The 15859-nt window shown below is 38.1% G+C and overlaps 1 protein-coding gene across 18 annotated transcripts in view; it reads right to left on the bottom strand.

The window, feature by feature from the left end:
* PTPRM (protein tyrosine phosphatase receptor type M) overlaps positions 1–15859 on the bottom strand; it is an 834094-nt gene that overhangs the window by 152075 nt on the left and 666160 nt on the right. For 10 of the 18 annotated variants that reach the window (XM_055238011.2, XM_055238031.2, XM_055238041.2 and 7 more), the window contains 3 exons: positions 7026–7177; positions 3341–3415; positions 3082–3108 (listed from right to left, as the gene is read on the bottom strand). In XM_055238011.2, the coding sequence (XP_055093986.1) occupies positions 3082–3108; positions 3341–3415; positions 7026–7177 (254 nt within the window). The remainder of the gene's footprint in view (positions 1–3081; positions 3109–3340; positions 3416–7025; positions 7178–15859) is intronic. The other 8 variants (XM_055238021.2, XM_063618668.1, XM_055238056.2 and 5 more) reach the window with 1 other exon arrangement.

Below are 15859 nucleotides of genomic sequence, written 5' to 3'. Positions count from 1 at the left end.
CTGACCTTCTAAACTTCCCAGAAGTGATCTGGGTCCTTCACGTGGATACACCAGCAACCTAGCAATGCTCTGATCCCAGGGCTAGGTATTCTTGGAAGTTTTAAATCCATAGAGCTACATCAACTGTCACTGTTGTATGTAATCATTCCATGCTGCATTATGCCATCTTGGCCTCATTACTACTGTGGAACACATCTTCAAGCATTTAAACACCACCAAGTCCATGAAAGAAGAGCCCTATTATCTAGTACATGCATATGGAAGAGGGAATAGAAGGCTTGTGTGCTGCTATGAAATTGGGTCACTTATACTACTAGACATTCTTGATTCCACTAAAATTAGTGATTAATTTTCTCTAACTTAAAAAAGAATTATTATTGATAAAATATATTACTTGTCATTAATTTCCTTTAAGTGTTTAAAAATTACCCATCAACAATTTTTTTTTCTATTTTTTTTTTTTTTAGAGACAGGGTCTTTCTCCATCATCCAGGCTGGAGGGCAGTGGCTCTATCATAGCTCACTGCAGCCCCAAATTCCTGGGCTCCAGCAATCCTCCTGCCTCAGCCTCTTGAGTACCTGGGAATACAGGTGTGTTCCACCATTCCCAGCTAATTTTTTATTATTATTATTTTTTGAAGAGACGGGGATCTCCCTATGTTGTGGAGGCTGGTCTTGAACTCCTGGCCTCAAGAGATCTTCCCGCCTTGGCCTCCCAAAGTTCTGGGATTACATGCTTGCACCATAGTGCCTGGCCTCAACATTTTTTTTAAATTAAAAATAATGGAGAAGAGCACATTCGAAATAAAGAAATAAAGCTTCTCACTAATAGTTTTGACGGTTTTATAAGAACTGAAAATTAATTCTACCTATATTCTTTATGAATTATCTTGAATTTTTAACAAACTAGCTGAAAAACCTTAAGTTGAAATGGATGCAATATATTTGAGGTAGGGTAGGTTCTATCTATCGATCTATCTATCCATCCATCCCTCCATCCATCCATCCAGCTATCCATCCATCCACTTAATCATCTATATTTTTGCAAGCAAATGAAGTAAAGATATACTCCAGCTCTATACATTAGGGCTGGGCACCTTAGCATGAGAGAGGTGAAGCTGAAGGTGCTAGATAATTTAATTGTGCTGAGCTCTGACTCACAGCAAAACATTTCTTGTTGTCTTTGTGTAAATTATAAACTGCTACTATCCCCCAAAACTGCCAGAGTAGATATGTATCTTAAATTCTTCCATGGTTTCAAGTGCTAACCTCACCAATCCTTATTACTCAATACATAGATTCACATTTGCACCAAGTAACATGTAAGGAATGCAGTTCCCAAGTATTGCCATTCGGTACCTATATAAGCCATACATGATAACAGTTATTGGTCTATCTGGGTGACTTATTTTTCCCAATGTGCATCATTTTTGCTACTTGAATTGTCTGTCCAAGTGATTCCCTTTCAATAAAGAAAACTAATCAACTTTAAAAGATGTCATTAATGTTCATGATAACAAAGCAGCAACTTTAAAGAATGATATTTGTTTAATAAGCTTATCTTAATCCTGCTAAGAAATCTGAACATTTTCTTCCTTCTGACAATGCATGTTTTAGCCCTCCCCACTCACAGCTCCTCCAAGGTCAGAAAATCTACTACAGGAACCTCAGAATGAATGCACAGCACATAAAGAAATCTCAAATTTTCACCTATCAAAAGATTCTGCAAATGTCATTTGCATGTAGATTACATTGTTCTGGTGCCTAAGATTAGCCTGTGCCCCTCACTTATGAAAAGAATAAAATGCAATTTTCTTTCCCTTTTAATTGGTATTAAAAGTGTGTCGGCAGGGAGGGTTTAGTGGGCTTTGTTAGCCCTCAGAATGATGCAAAATTTAAAAACTTTGTTTTATATCCATTCTTAAACTTCTATCTTAATTCATTTTTTCCTTAGGCAACAAACTTGCTTAAGCCCACAGAACACCATTAGCAAAATAAAAATTACCTTCTATACAAAAATCGTAACAACTTAGAGAAAAGAGAAGCAGAGGGGGGAAAATTATGTTGGAAAGATATAAACCCTTGTCAAGTGAATTAGGAAGGAGAAGTCGAACAACTGAGGGTGAAACTCTTGCTACAATGAATTGTTATATACCTTGAAGTCGTTTTTGTTGTGCTCCTTTTCGGAAAGGTTAGTAGTAGAAACAGAACACAGCCGTGATACACTCGGGTTATTTATGCGTCTCAAATGCAACAGCAGCTCATGCTTGTTTGGTTATCACAGCCAGGTAATGCCATTTTTCTCCTCACCCTTCTTATATTGGACAAACGGGATTTTTTTCTGTAACCCCCTGCTGGGAATATTTCATACTTTAAATGCATTCTGCCCCACCGGGCTAACATCTTAGTTCACTTCTAGTGACATCTGACACATAATAAACCATATGATTATAAGTGCCATCTTGTCATTTTGCTGTTCAGATCATCAGCTCCTTTGAAATTCCACTGTGTGACAGACACTTTGGAATGTTGGTGGGGGGAGGTAGGGTGCCCTGAGTGGCACCGAGGATGGGTAGGGGGCCAAAACTCCACTGTGATCATCTTTCTGCATAACATCTGGCATAATTAGAAAAATGCTATTTTTAAAATTGAAGTTTTTAGTGCTTAGCAATAAGTGAAAATAATGAGAAGCTATTTTCACTTTTATGACTATCACACTAGACAGAATTCAGCTCTTGGAAAGTACACAGCTGAGTGATGACACCTTGTTTTTTTCCCGTAGGATCAGACCTAACTTTAAATTCTGAACACAGAAAGGGAGAATACTGGAGCTGAGATTGTTCATTTGAATCTGTTGGTATCATCCCCAAGATACATGCAGCAAACCCCTCTTATTAATGGCGACTGTTTAGAGAAAAGTCTTTTCTTCCTTTAACCCCATGACCCAGGCCACCCACCTCCCCCATGTCGTGCTTATAATCACTGCATTATACAGAATTAAAACTCCAATCTCCTACAGAGTGGTCACTGACTTTCTAAATTACTTCTGCAATAAACTGTGGTAAAGGGAAATGTTCTCACCTAAAATTGCAGTTGGCACAAATGGGTCTGTCATACACCGTAAGCAGGTCAATGCAGAGAAAGTAAAAAGAGAAAGAACAGTAAATGATTGATGAATGCGCCCACCCCTATTTTCCATATAGAAAGCTGTAGAAAAGCACTGGGTTACAACATCTCAAAAACAGTAAGCCCCTCAAGCACCAGGGATAGCAGAGCGAGGGCGGAGTGATTCTGACGGCTGAGGAGAGAGCAGAGAGGAGACAATGGAAAAATCTGTTACCTGGGTAATAGGAATTAGGCACCGATGTGCTCAGTGTATTTGTTTTCATTGTGAAGGATGATGGTGAAGACACAGCTGTAAATAAAAGAGAGGCTGGTTAGGGGCAGCAAAGAGGTAATACGCTCTGAACACACAATGCTCTGAGACCACCCATGGTGACTCTGGGACTCATTGATGTCTACATGGGAAATATCATCATTCCCAGTTGTTTCTGAGTACTTACTTGTCCTTTAGAAGACAAGCAACCTTTTGTCACTTAAAGGCTTTTCTTACCCCACAAATGAAGAGAAAGCCCACAACCACAGCCACCATTTCGGATACAGAAATTCATCAGACTTCTATTTTGACTTCTGCCCTTTGCTTATAGAAATCTGCTCTCAGGCCAAGTTGAATTTTACAAGTAAAAGTAGAAGAATGTGTCTACACATGGCTTTTGGAGACTATTCCCAATGTCAATGTTCCCGTAGTTTGCTAAATCCTCTCCTTGCTCATATTTGGATATGCAGAGAACACTCCACAATGCTTTATGAAAAACAAAGGTGGTGCTCCATGCGTGTTCTTTAGTATTTTAAATCCTTACAAAAATGCTTTTCTTTAAAATATTCCTCTGAAACACTCAGGACTGAATTATTGCACCTTCTCTTCCTCCCTTTTATCAAGCAGGACAGTCAATCCCATCCAATTTATCTGATTTCATTAAAAATAGGTATTTCCTATTTTTAAGAGACATTTTAAAACTCTCTTCATGGATGACAGAGCCTTGGTAGAATAAATTTCTTTAAGTAAAAAAAACCTCTACAAATGTATTAATTGATTAGTGTTTTTAAAAGTTTAATTTCATTAAAGTATAAAGACTTGAAAGTTGCTCAAGGTGGTTAAACTTAAGTCTAAATTGTAACTCCTCTGATGTAGTTACATGATCTGTTTGATGCTAAGTTCCTGATCAGGACACTAAGACACAATTATACCATTATATTTATGGGAAGCATGACCAAATCCCTGTGCATACTGGGTAATTATTCTGATGACATATTAATATATTTTAACTCTCCAGGAGCAGTCCATTTAGGAGAGTGCATTTACCTGTGTTTATATTTTTAAAGTGTAGAATCAGTATGTGACAGAACAAAGACCAGAACTCAGGCTGCCTGTCATTTTACAGGTATTTTTACAAAATAGAAATGTATCATACTTATAATGCATGTTTATGGTAAGAAGCCTGGAAAAAGAGCACAATGGATGAAAATAAGAATGAAAAAAATGAGTACCAATAAAATATGCCAGGGTCAGTGAGAATAAAGCCTTTTTATTAGCTGCAGACATTTTTATGTGGTTGGTAAAGATGTGCACAGCAGATATAAAATAACTGTGTTTATTTTCACCTTCCTGTCAAAATATTTTAAAAGTACTTTCATCTTCTAGCATAAAAATTAAACCTATTCCCACTACCTGTATCTATTCTCCCCTTTTTATAGCATATTAAAACAGATAGTGCAACTCATACTTGCTTTGCTGGAGAGATTAATCCCCACTCTCATAACTGTGGTCATGCTTATTTTTAAATTCTCCTATTTCATTTTTCCCCTTGTCTCATTTCTAAAAACTGCTCACTTCACAACTTCCAGCACTTTCTCCCAACCCCAAAAGATCTCATGCATACCCACACTTGTCATAGGTGTGGTGCTGGCAGCCTTGTGGTCTAAGGAACATCTTTCCTGAAGGTTTCCTCCCCAGAAACTGCTGTCTTATTTCAAAGACATCAAGACAATATTATGATATCTACCTCTAGGGTCGCTCCTATCAGATGAGATCTGATGAGAACTCACTGCTCAGAGTGGAAGGAAAATGGAAAGTCTACTGCTGTGTTCCTTCTATTGGCTTTATTGAAGGGAGGCAAAAAATAATGTCTAATAGCCGATCCGTTGTGGAAGCTCCATTGGCCTCTGCAGCTGCCGTCTGTACACGAACATTTTTGGATTTCCACAGATACATTCACTTTCAAAAAAGTAACTGCCAAATTAAACTTCCTGTCCAGAAGTGAATATTCTTGTACAAACTTCAAACACCTAGAACTACTAAAGCAGATTCTTGCTTTTGGGATGAGTGATTCCAAGTAAATTGATTCTTGAGGAATTTTACCATGAAATAGAAGATTTGGAACGTTAATGGGTTATACTGCAAAATGAGGACGTATCTGTGTGGTCCCCTTCACGGAATACCTGCCACTACAAAAATTCTAACCCTGTATGTGGTCAAAAGGGCTTCTCCAATTCCAGCCCACAACAAATGCATCATAGGTTGCTTTCTTATGGCAGTTGAATAAATTATACATATGTATTTTTAAATGAAAAACATAATATCTGCTACAAAAATAGCAGAGAGAATTCTATGAAAAAATGGGAAGGAGCTTGGGTACACTGAGACCCCACAGCTTCTATTTCCTGCGCTGAAAATGACAGGAAAGGGTAAAGAAAGAAGATCAAGGATGAAAGCAACAGTGCTGCCCTGCCCATTGGTGCCAAAGCAGCACCTGTGCATGCTCCACTGGGCCATGAGTGCGTGTAGTACAAACTGATGGAGGAGGATAAAGTGGGACAACTGCAGCCACTACAAGCAGAAAAATGTAAGACTGAATTTGGAGCTTAGCAGCGTGTACGAGAAACGCAAAGCTCAGGGACAGGCACGTGTGTTGACCACACTGTGATCTGGAAGAGGAGGAGTGGAGGGGAGCTGCAGTACCACACTGACCACAGTGGGTATCAGGACATGAGCCCACACTGTCCAAACTGCTCCCAGTCGCCCCACCCCAGATGCCATTTCTGTGCTCCTCACAGCCACAAGGCCCACCAGCTTTTATAATATTATGATTTTTTTTTGTAACAGGAATAGCTGCACTTTAATTCCATCCCCATGCTGACCAGAATCCTGGTTATGCAGCTCAGGCCTGAGGCACAGCTTTCACACAGTAAAGAAACCCCTGACCTTGAACTCACCAAATGTGCCCTAAACCACAGAGTGAGATACCTCCCTCTGATCTCCAAGATTACCAGGGACAAGGCAACTACTCCTTTTGCGCTTGATATAATCAATCTAATTGTTAGTTTCCTAAAATAATGCCTTCTACCTGGATCACAGGTAGTAGTATGGGAAGGCAGTAGCTGAGGTTGGTTTACACACCTGGTATGAAGCATAAGACTTGTGAAGCTGAAATAGAGTTTAATTTATTAATTGACACTAACAGCCCTATAATAAAAGCAGAACCTGTCAGCTAAACAAATAAACATTAACTTGTTACTGCCATTTAGTGAACTGTTTTTATAACAGGCTTCCCGTGTGTAATTCCACACCTGGATGGTTTACAAATGGGATCTAAACAACAAGAAGGATGATGAGAAGCAGGTGCCTTCTTCCTCAAAAGAAGGAAAGCCTCGTGTCACTGCTCTCTAAATATTTACAGAAACTTCACTGTGGTTTTCTGGACTCTCTGATCTGGTCCTATCACCTTTAGAACATCTCTGCTAAGCAACCTGTGGCACAAAGGATCACTGAAAATGATTGAAGAAACCAATACGGCATAAAAATTCTTCAGGAAGCTTTTTTTTTTTTTTTTGAAATCCCCTAGTACCACCTGGAATCTTGGAAAACCAAGGAGATGTATTAGAAGCCAAGAAACATATGCACTTACATCTCCCATTCAGATTGTGCGTGTCCATGAATGAGAAAGCCTCGTCGCAGTTTGTGCCCTGCTCGGCATAGCTCTTGTCCATTGAGTTCACCATCACAGTCATCTCCTGTCGGGTGCTGCTCATGGTCTCTTTCCGCTTCTTGGCCAGTTTCCTTAGGATAAAGAATTCAACTATGTAGGCATGCATTTGAATGGGATACAGAGCTTTGGCATGTATATTGACAGACGTTCAGGAATAACATCTACTGAATTAATCCTATTCATTCAGAGATGGATGTATAGTGCCTTATTTGTGGCAAGCACTCTGCCAGGCTGCAGACACAGAGATGAAAAACAGGTACTGTCTATCCTCAAAAAACAAAACAAAACAAAAAACCCCAAACAACCAGAAAGATAAAACACCACAGCCTAAAACACTGTTTCTCCTACTATAAGCTAGATTAAAATGACCAATGATTCTAGTACAACACAATCATAATCTGCTAAGTGTTACACTCCTAGAGTTACTAAGTTTTTACGAAATTATTGTCAACATCACCATATACAGTGTCAAAGAGAAGACTCCCCTGAGTAAGTATTTTCCAAGCAAAAATGAAATAACAGATGAATCTAAAAGGCACATTGTTAAAACTAAAGAACAGAACTAGGTGAGGAGTCAAGAACATATAATTGGAATATGTGCATACAGGGAGCAGAACCTGACACAGAACCTACAAAGCTCAGAGAACTTAGGCTGTAGGAGGATCAAGGGGAAGGTACTGAATTCTCAAAAGGCTATGACCCTGTCCCGAATCCCAAATGAACCCAGATTAGTTCCCATCAAGCTTTGTCACCCCCCACAGAGCAGAAGGTTTAAAAATGTCATGTCGCTGGGTTCCCTGGAAAGTTCAGCAGGAATAAGACTTCATTGTTCCCTCTTTCAGTGGAAGAGAATGAAAAAAAAGGCAGAGAGATTTCTAATTCTTTTGGAGACATAGGTTAATCCTGGCCTCTGCATCCTGCTCACTGACCACCAAAAACTCAACATCTAAAATGACTGACACCTGTACAAAAGCCAGAAGACCTTAAGGAAAACTAACATAAATAAACAGATAACACAAATTTTTATAGATCTTGCTACCAGAGATTGTTTTGTGTACCCAAGACAGACAAGATGAGAATTAGAGATGCTTAAGGAGAAGGTATACAGTGAGAAGGTTTAAGAACACCCACAGCACCATATTACCAAAAATACTACGCCCTAAAATATTCTAATTGTGCCCAAGCACTTAACAGCATCTATGAAAGAAAACTGCACTCCTTCTAGTAAATCATCTTGACACTGATTGACCTAGGACACAGTAGAATTTAAAATGGGCCACATAATCAAAATCACACCCATATTAGGTGATTGCTAATGCAATGTAAGGCACTGACAACATAAGAACATATGGATAATCTTTGTTATCATTTCTAAATGACATATAATCCAAATGCTTTCTTGCCTGTAGTTACAATAATATTTTAATTTCATATTTTGAAGGCAGAAGGGTTTCATTAATAAGTTGCCTTTTTATTGCAAAAGTTGTTAGAAAAAAGATACATTTTTAAACAGACAAATGAAAATCACTTATAACATCTCTGACAGTGTTAAAGTTACAAAGATTTTGAAAGGTGAGCCTGCATGACTCCTCTGGGCACTGACACCACCCCTCTCTTGCCTCATGGGGATCATGATCATCCCTTCTAGAGCCTCTCTCCTCCCAGCTGGCCATGCTAGTTGAGCCTGGATGTTCTCAACACATGTTCTGGACAGAGGCAGCACTGGAATCCATCTCCATAGCTGCACTTACAATAATACATTTTCTCTTCACTTCTGAATCTGCCAGATCACTGGAAAAACATTCTCAGGCCAGGTCTCCTCAGGAGCACTGAAGTGGAGGACTGAGATCATTAGTTCCATAATTCAGGCAAAATGCCTTCTTTTTGCTTGAATTTCTTAGATTTGCTTTGGACTGATTTATGCTAGTAATTGCCTCAATATTCTTTTTTGTTCTGCCTATAAAGAGAAGCATCGTGAACTTTACTAGACTTTCCTCTGCCTTTTCTTGCTTGAATTCCTCTAATCCTAAAGGTTAGGAAATGACAGGTACTGCGCTTCTTGTGTGGTTGGCTGGGAGGGATATAAGGGCCAATAAAAGCTATGCTTGTACTGGAAAAATTCTTTCTCCCTTCTAATCCTCCACATGCATAAACTAATTTCAGTGATGTCACACTAATCACTTAATTGCTGATCTTTAAGCACAAAAGAAGCCCTGTAAAGACTGTGAGAACATGCTCAAATCAAACAGAGGTCCAGGCAGACACCATAGCATTAAGCTCATATCCACAGGACATACTGTATGTTTGTGAACCACCTTCTAAACCCAGTTCTCGATGTCTTCTGCAAGCCTTCATGCATTAACCCTACACATTAGACACCTTTTGACTTTCAGCAGATGTCACAAACATGAATGTCTCCCTGGGACCAGGCAAGTAATATAAGTGGAGGAAAACAGTGTAAGACAATAAAGGGTCGTGGAGAGCTGGAGGGGAACAGTAACTCAGCTCCCGCACACCGAGGCCCCATGGAGGTTCAAGTCATTTCAAGTTTCAGGAGAAACTAGACCTGACTTTATATCAAATCTTAATTTTTACGTGTTGTCAAATAATTCAAATTTAAAAATAAATCATTACATAGCCCAAATAAAGCATGTTTGTGGGCACTTTTGTTTTTGATCAATAACAGCACTTTGGAAATGTCATTGTATTGAAATTGAAGAAAGTTATAATATAATTATCACCAAATTGCTTTCATTTTCTTTAAGTTTTATTTTTAATTTTTTTTTTTTGTTGAGACAGAGTCTCATTTTGTCATCCCAGGCTGGAGTGCAGTGGCACAATCTTGACTCACTGCAACCTCCGCCTCCCAGGTTCAAGTGATTTTCGTGCCTCAGCCTAACAACTAGTTGGGACTACAGGTGTGAGCCACCACACCCAGCTAATTTTTTTGTATTTTTGTATTTTTAGTAGAGGTGGGGTTTCGCCATGTTGGCCAGGCTGGTCTCAAACTCCTGACCTCAGGTGATCCGCTTGCCTCAGCCTCCCAAAGTACTGGGATTACAGGCATGAGCCACTGCGCCTGGTCAACAAGTTGCTTTCAAATAAACATCATCTATCACCCCCAAGTTCAATATGCTTTGAAAAAGTTTACTAGTGCCTAGCCAATGCTTTACACAAAGCTGTTGACACAGGGACAGAAAGTGAGCACGCGCTGTAGGAAAAACGGTGCTGACAGACCTGCTCCATGCGGGTTGCCACAAACTTTCAATTAATTTATGTATTTATTTATTTATGTATTTATGTATGTATGTATGTGTGTATGTATGTATGTATGTATTTATTTATTTATTTATGACAGAGTCTTGATCTGTCACCCAGGCTGGAGTGCAATGGTGCGATCTTGGCTCACTACAAGCTCCGCCTCCTGGGTTCACACCATTCTCCTGCCTCAGCCTCCCCAGTAGCCTTTCAATTGATTAAAAATACAATATACCCAAAAGAGCCATAAAGTGAAGCACAGTAAATCAACGTATGCCTGTACAGGTCAAATGCTCTTGTCTATAACTACAGATGGCTGAAAAGGGTTACATCAAGAAACAGACTGTTAGGATTGTCGATAAGTAACAGTTTGTTTCTCTCTTTTTCTTTCTCCCTCTTTTGAGAGTCTTGTTTCAGATCTTAACTTTTTTCAAGCGAAAACTTGGAACACTATCAGAAAAGCTTTGTGGACTTAATGAAACAAAGTCTTTTGTGTAGGAAAACTAAAGTTGAAACAATTTTCTCTGCAATCTTATGTAAAGACACAAGTAAATTTTTTTTCCATTTTGATTTACAACAAATGGTTTGCCGAAAATATTTTCATCTCCAATCTCCAAACTTGTGCTGCATGAATCTCAAAGGCCCTTAGTAATTAAATTAAAGGTTCTTATGAATATCTATAAATAGATCATAAAAATTTAAAGAAAGGACTTGGTGGTTTCTAGTCTGGCATGAAAGGAGTTTGGAAGTCATAACTTTTTCCTAACAGTAAGTCAAAGCTGAAAAAACTGAAAATTAATAACTTTTCTTAGATTTGTTAGAGAATTGAGGTCACAGGGCAAACCACTGCCCCCGAAATTGGAGAGACCAAAAGGTAAATACAGAGAATTACAACTTACTGGAGCTGAACTTCATGAACAGAAACCTCTGTGAGAGCCAGAACCTAGCCAGGAAAACCTAAACTGTAGCTGACAAACTGCTGGAGCTCAGTGTCGACATGTGTCAGAGGTAAAAACTCCAGGGGGAATTAGTTTTAAGGTGGCTCACACATTTTTGTGAGTTTTACCTCCAGGAACCCTACCAGGTTTTCACAGAGAAGATTTGAGACAAATCCCCTCAGGCCTCCAGCAAGAAGCACTGGAAAGTAGCCACTCTGAAATACATCAGCAGTCAGCAGGTTTATTCTGTTCTTAACAAAGCCTGCTCTTAAGAGAAGCTATGTTTACCAGCACCGAAACTGCCAAACTTTTGTCAGAGCCTAACTGACCTGGGGGAAGAAATACAACTCCAGCCCACGTTAGCCATCCTATCCCAACTAACGGTGGTGGAGAGGAATAATGAGAAGTATTTGTGAAGTCCACAGTCCAGAGGCACAGGTTCACTATAGACTAAGACCTAATCATATGACTATAGAGTGCCTCCCCTCCCCTCACACCTTACACCATGTTACTAAAGGCCTATTTACTACAGTTCCTGTTACTCAATACATCATGTGTAGCTTCACACACACACACACACAAAAACCCACAAAACAGTGTGAAGCGACAGAGCAAACAACAGAACCAGACTCTGATATGGCAGAGGTGTTGGAATTAACAGAGTGGGAATTTAAAACAACCATGATTAGTATGCTAAGAGCTCTAATGTCTAATGGATAAAGTAGACAGCATGCAAGAACAGATAGGTACTGTAAGCAGAGAGATGGAAATTCTAAGAAAGCCAAAAAAGAAATGCTAGAGACAAAAAACATTGTAACAGAATGAAAACGCCTGTGATAGTTCATTAGCAGACTGGAAATGGTTGAGAAAAGAATCTCTGAGCTTGAAGATTATCTCAGTAAAAACCTCCAAAACTGAAAAGAGAAAAAAGACAAAAACAAAAACACACAAAACGTCAGAATATCCCCAAACCATAGGGCAACTACAAAAGGTGTAACTTACATGTAATGGGAATACAAGAAGGAGGAGAAAGGAACAGAAGAAATATTTGAAGCAATAATAACTTTTTCCTAAAACTAGTGTTTAAAGCATGTCATTTATCTTCCAAACATTTTGGATTTTTCCAGTTATTTTTCTATTACTGATTTCTAATTTTACCAAACCACAGATCTAGGAAGCTCAGAGAACACCAAGCAGGATAAATGCCAAAAAATCTACACCTAGTAATATCATATTCAAATTGCAGACAATCAAAGATAAAGTCTTAAAAAAAATCCAAGGGGAGAAAAACACTTTACTTACAGAGGAGCGAGGATAAGAATTACATTGCACTTCTCCTCAGAGACCATTCAAACAAGAGCAAAGTGAAGCAAAATATTCAATATATTGAAGGAAAAAGCCACCAAGCTAGAATTCTGTATCTTGTGAATTTATCCCTCAAAAGTGAAGGAAAAATAAAGACTTTCTCAAATACAAATTAAGGGAATCTGGGCAGGGCATGGTGGCTCACACCTGTAATCCCAGCACTTTGGAAGGCTGAGGTGGGCAGATAACTTGAAGTCAGGAGTGTGAGACCAGCCTGGCCAACATGGTGAAACCCTGTCTCTACTGAAAACACAACAATTAGCCGGGCATGGTGGCGCATGCTTGCAATCTCAGCTACTCAGGAGGCTGAGGCAGGAGAATCACTTGAACTACTCAGGAGGCTGAGGTTGCGGTGAGCTGAGATTGCGCCATTGCACTGCAGCCTGGGGCAACAATAGCGAAACTCTGTCTCAGAAAAAAAAAAAAAAAATTGAAGGAATCAGTTGCCAGTAGATCTGCCTTGTACAAAATATTAAAAAGTTCTTCAGAGAGAAGAAAAATGATAGATCAGAAACTTGGAGCTACAAAGAGAAAGGAAGAACATGACAGAAGGAATCAGTAAAAGTAAAATAAAACATTTTTTAAAATTCTTAATTGATATAGCAGAAAGAAGTTTGTTCAAAATAGTAATAGCAACAAAGTGATGATTATAGCTATAGATAAGTGAAATGAGTAACAGCAATAAGATAAGGGACAGGAGAGGAAAATGGAATACTTTGCTATTATAAGAACTTTCACTACCTGTGAAGTGGTACAGTGTTATTTGAAAGTAGACTTGGACTAGCTGTAAACATATGTGAACTCTAGGGCAACCACTGAAAAAAGTAACAAAACATTAAACTAATAAAGAAGACAAAATGGGATAATATAAAATGCTCCATTAAAACCAAAAAAGGCAGTAAAAGAACAGGAACAAAGAAAGAATAAGAGCAACAAATAGAAAACAGTAATAAAAAAAAGATATCCAATGTCATCAATAATCATTTAAATGTCAGTAGTCTAAATATATCCATTAGGCTATGCACTAGGTGGCTCACACCTATAATCTCAGCACTTTGGGCAGCAGAGGCAGGTGGATTGCTTGAGCTCAGGGGTTCAAGACCACCCTGGGCAACATGGTGAAACCCTGTCTCTACCAAAAATACAAAAATTAACCAGGCATAGTGGCACACACCTATAGTCACAAATACTCAGGAGGCTGACCTGGGAGGATTGCTTGAGCTCAGGAGGCAGAGGTTGCAGCAAACCAAGATTGCGCCAATTCACTCCAGCCTGGGCAACATAGCAAGACCCCATCTCAAAAAAATAAATAAAAAATAAACCAATTAAAAGGCAGATTATCAGATTAAAACACACAACTCAACTACATATGATCTACAAGAAACTTATTTAAATATAAAGACACATAGATTAAAAGTAAAGAGATGGAGAAAAATGTACCATGCTAACACTAATCAAATGAAAACTGGAATAAGCTGTATTAAATTCAGACAGAGCAGACTTTCGAGCAAAAACAATTACCAGGGATAAAGAAAAGCATTATATAAGGATAAAAGGGTCAATTCTCCAAGAAGACATAAAATTTTTTAACATGTATGCACCTATACTATAGAGTCAAAATATATGAGGCAAAGGTGATAGAATTGCAAGGAGAAATAGATGAATCCACTACTATAGTTGGAGATTTCAACCCCTCTGTCAGTAATGGACAGCTCAGCAGGCAGAAAATCAGTAAGGACATGGTTGAATTCAACAGCACCATCAATCAACTGGATATTACTGACATCTTAAGAATCCTTCATCCACCAGCAGCAGAATATACATTATATTCAAGCTCACAGGGTACATTCACCAGATAGACTGCATCATGAGCCATTAAACACAGCTTAACAAATGAAAAAGAACAGAAATCATACAATGTCTGCTGTGAGACCACAATGGAATTAAATTAGAAATCAGTAACATGAAAATGGCTGGAAAAATCTCTAATACTTGGAAGATAAAAGATGCATGTTAAATAAAACATAAGTCAAAAAAGAAATCTCAAGAGAAATTTAAAAAACATTTTGAACTAAATGAAAATTAAAACACAACTTATCAAAATTTGTGGTATGTAGCAAAAGAGGTGCTTAGAGTGAAATTTGTAGCATTGAATGCATATATTAGACAAAAAGAAACATCTAAAACCAATAATCTAAGCTCCCACCTACAGAATCTAAAAAAAGAAAGATAAAATTAAATCTAAAGAAGGTAGAAGAAAATAAAAAAAATTAGTGCAGAAATCAATTAAACAGAAACAAGAAGTCAATAGAAAAAAAATTAACAAAACCAAAAACTGGTTGAAAAGATTAGTAAAATTGATACACCTCTAGCCAGGCTAAAAAAAAAAAAGACAGAAGACACAGATTACTCATATTAGAAATGAAAGAGGGGACATTATTACAGATCCTATGGACATTAAAAGGATAACAAAGAATATTATGAACAACTCTATACCTACAAATATGATGACCTGGTTGAAATAGACCAGTTCCTTGAAAGGTGTAATCTGCCAAAACTCACACAAGAAGAAACAGACAATCTCACTAGGCCTATAGCTATTAAAAAATTGAGTCAATAATTAATAACCTTTCAAAACATGAAGCACCAGGCTCAGACGGTTTCACTGTTAAATTCTACCAAATATTTAAGGCAATCATACCAATTCTCTGTCATATCTCCCAGAACATAAATAGAGAATACTTCCTAGCTCATTCTAAAAGGCCAGCATTTCCCTAATACCAAAACTGAAGACATTACAGAAATAGAAAACTGCAAACCATAATTTCTCATGAAAACAGATGTAAAAATCTTCAACAGAGTATAGCAAACTGAATCCAACAATTTATAAAAATAATTATACACCATGACCAAGAAGAATATATTTCAGGTATGGGAGGCTGGTTCAACATTTGAAACTCAAAAAATGCAATCCATCAGATTGACAGGCTATGGAAGAAAAGTCAGATGGTCATATTAACAGATGCAGAAAAAGAGCTAACAAAATCCAATACCCAGTCTTGATAAATGTTTTCAGCAAAGTAGGAATAGAGGGGAACCCCCCTCAACTTGATAAAAAAAAAAAATCTACTAAAATGCTATAGCTAATATTATACTTAATGTTGCAAAAATAAAAGCTTTCCCACAAATACC

This window comes from Symphalangus syndactylus, chromosome 1 (genome assembly GCF_028878055.3).
Source record: "Symphalangus syndactylus isolate Jambi chromosome 1, NHGRI_mSymSyn1-v2.1_pri, whole genome shotgun sequence".
NCBI lineage: Eukaryota > Metazoa > Chordata > Mammalia > Primates > Hylobatidae > Symphalangus > Symphalangus syndactylus.
The sequence above is the reverse complement of the archived record's forward strand: the minus strand, read 5'-3'. Positions and strand labels throughout refer to the sequence as shown.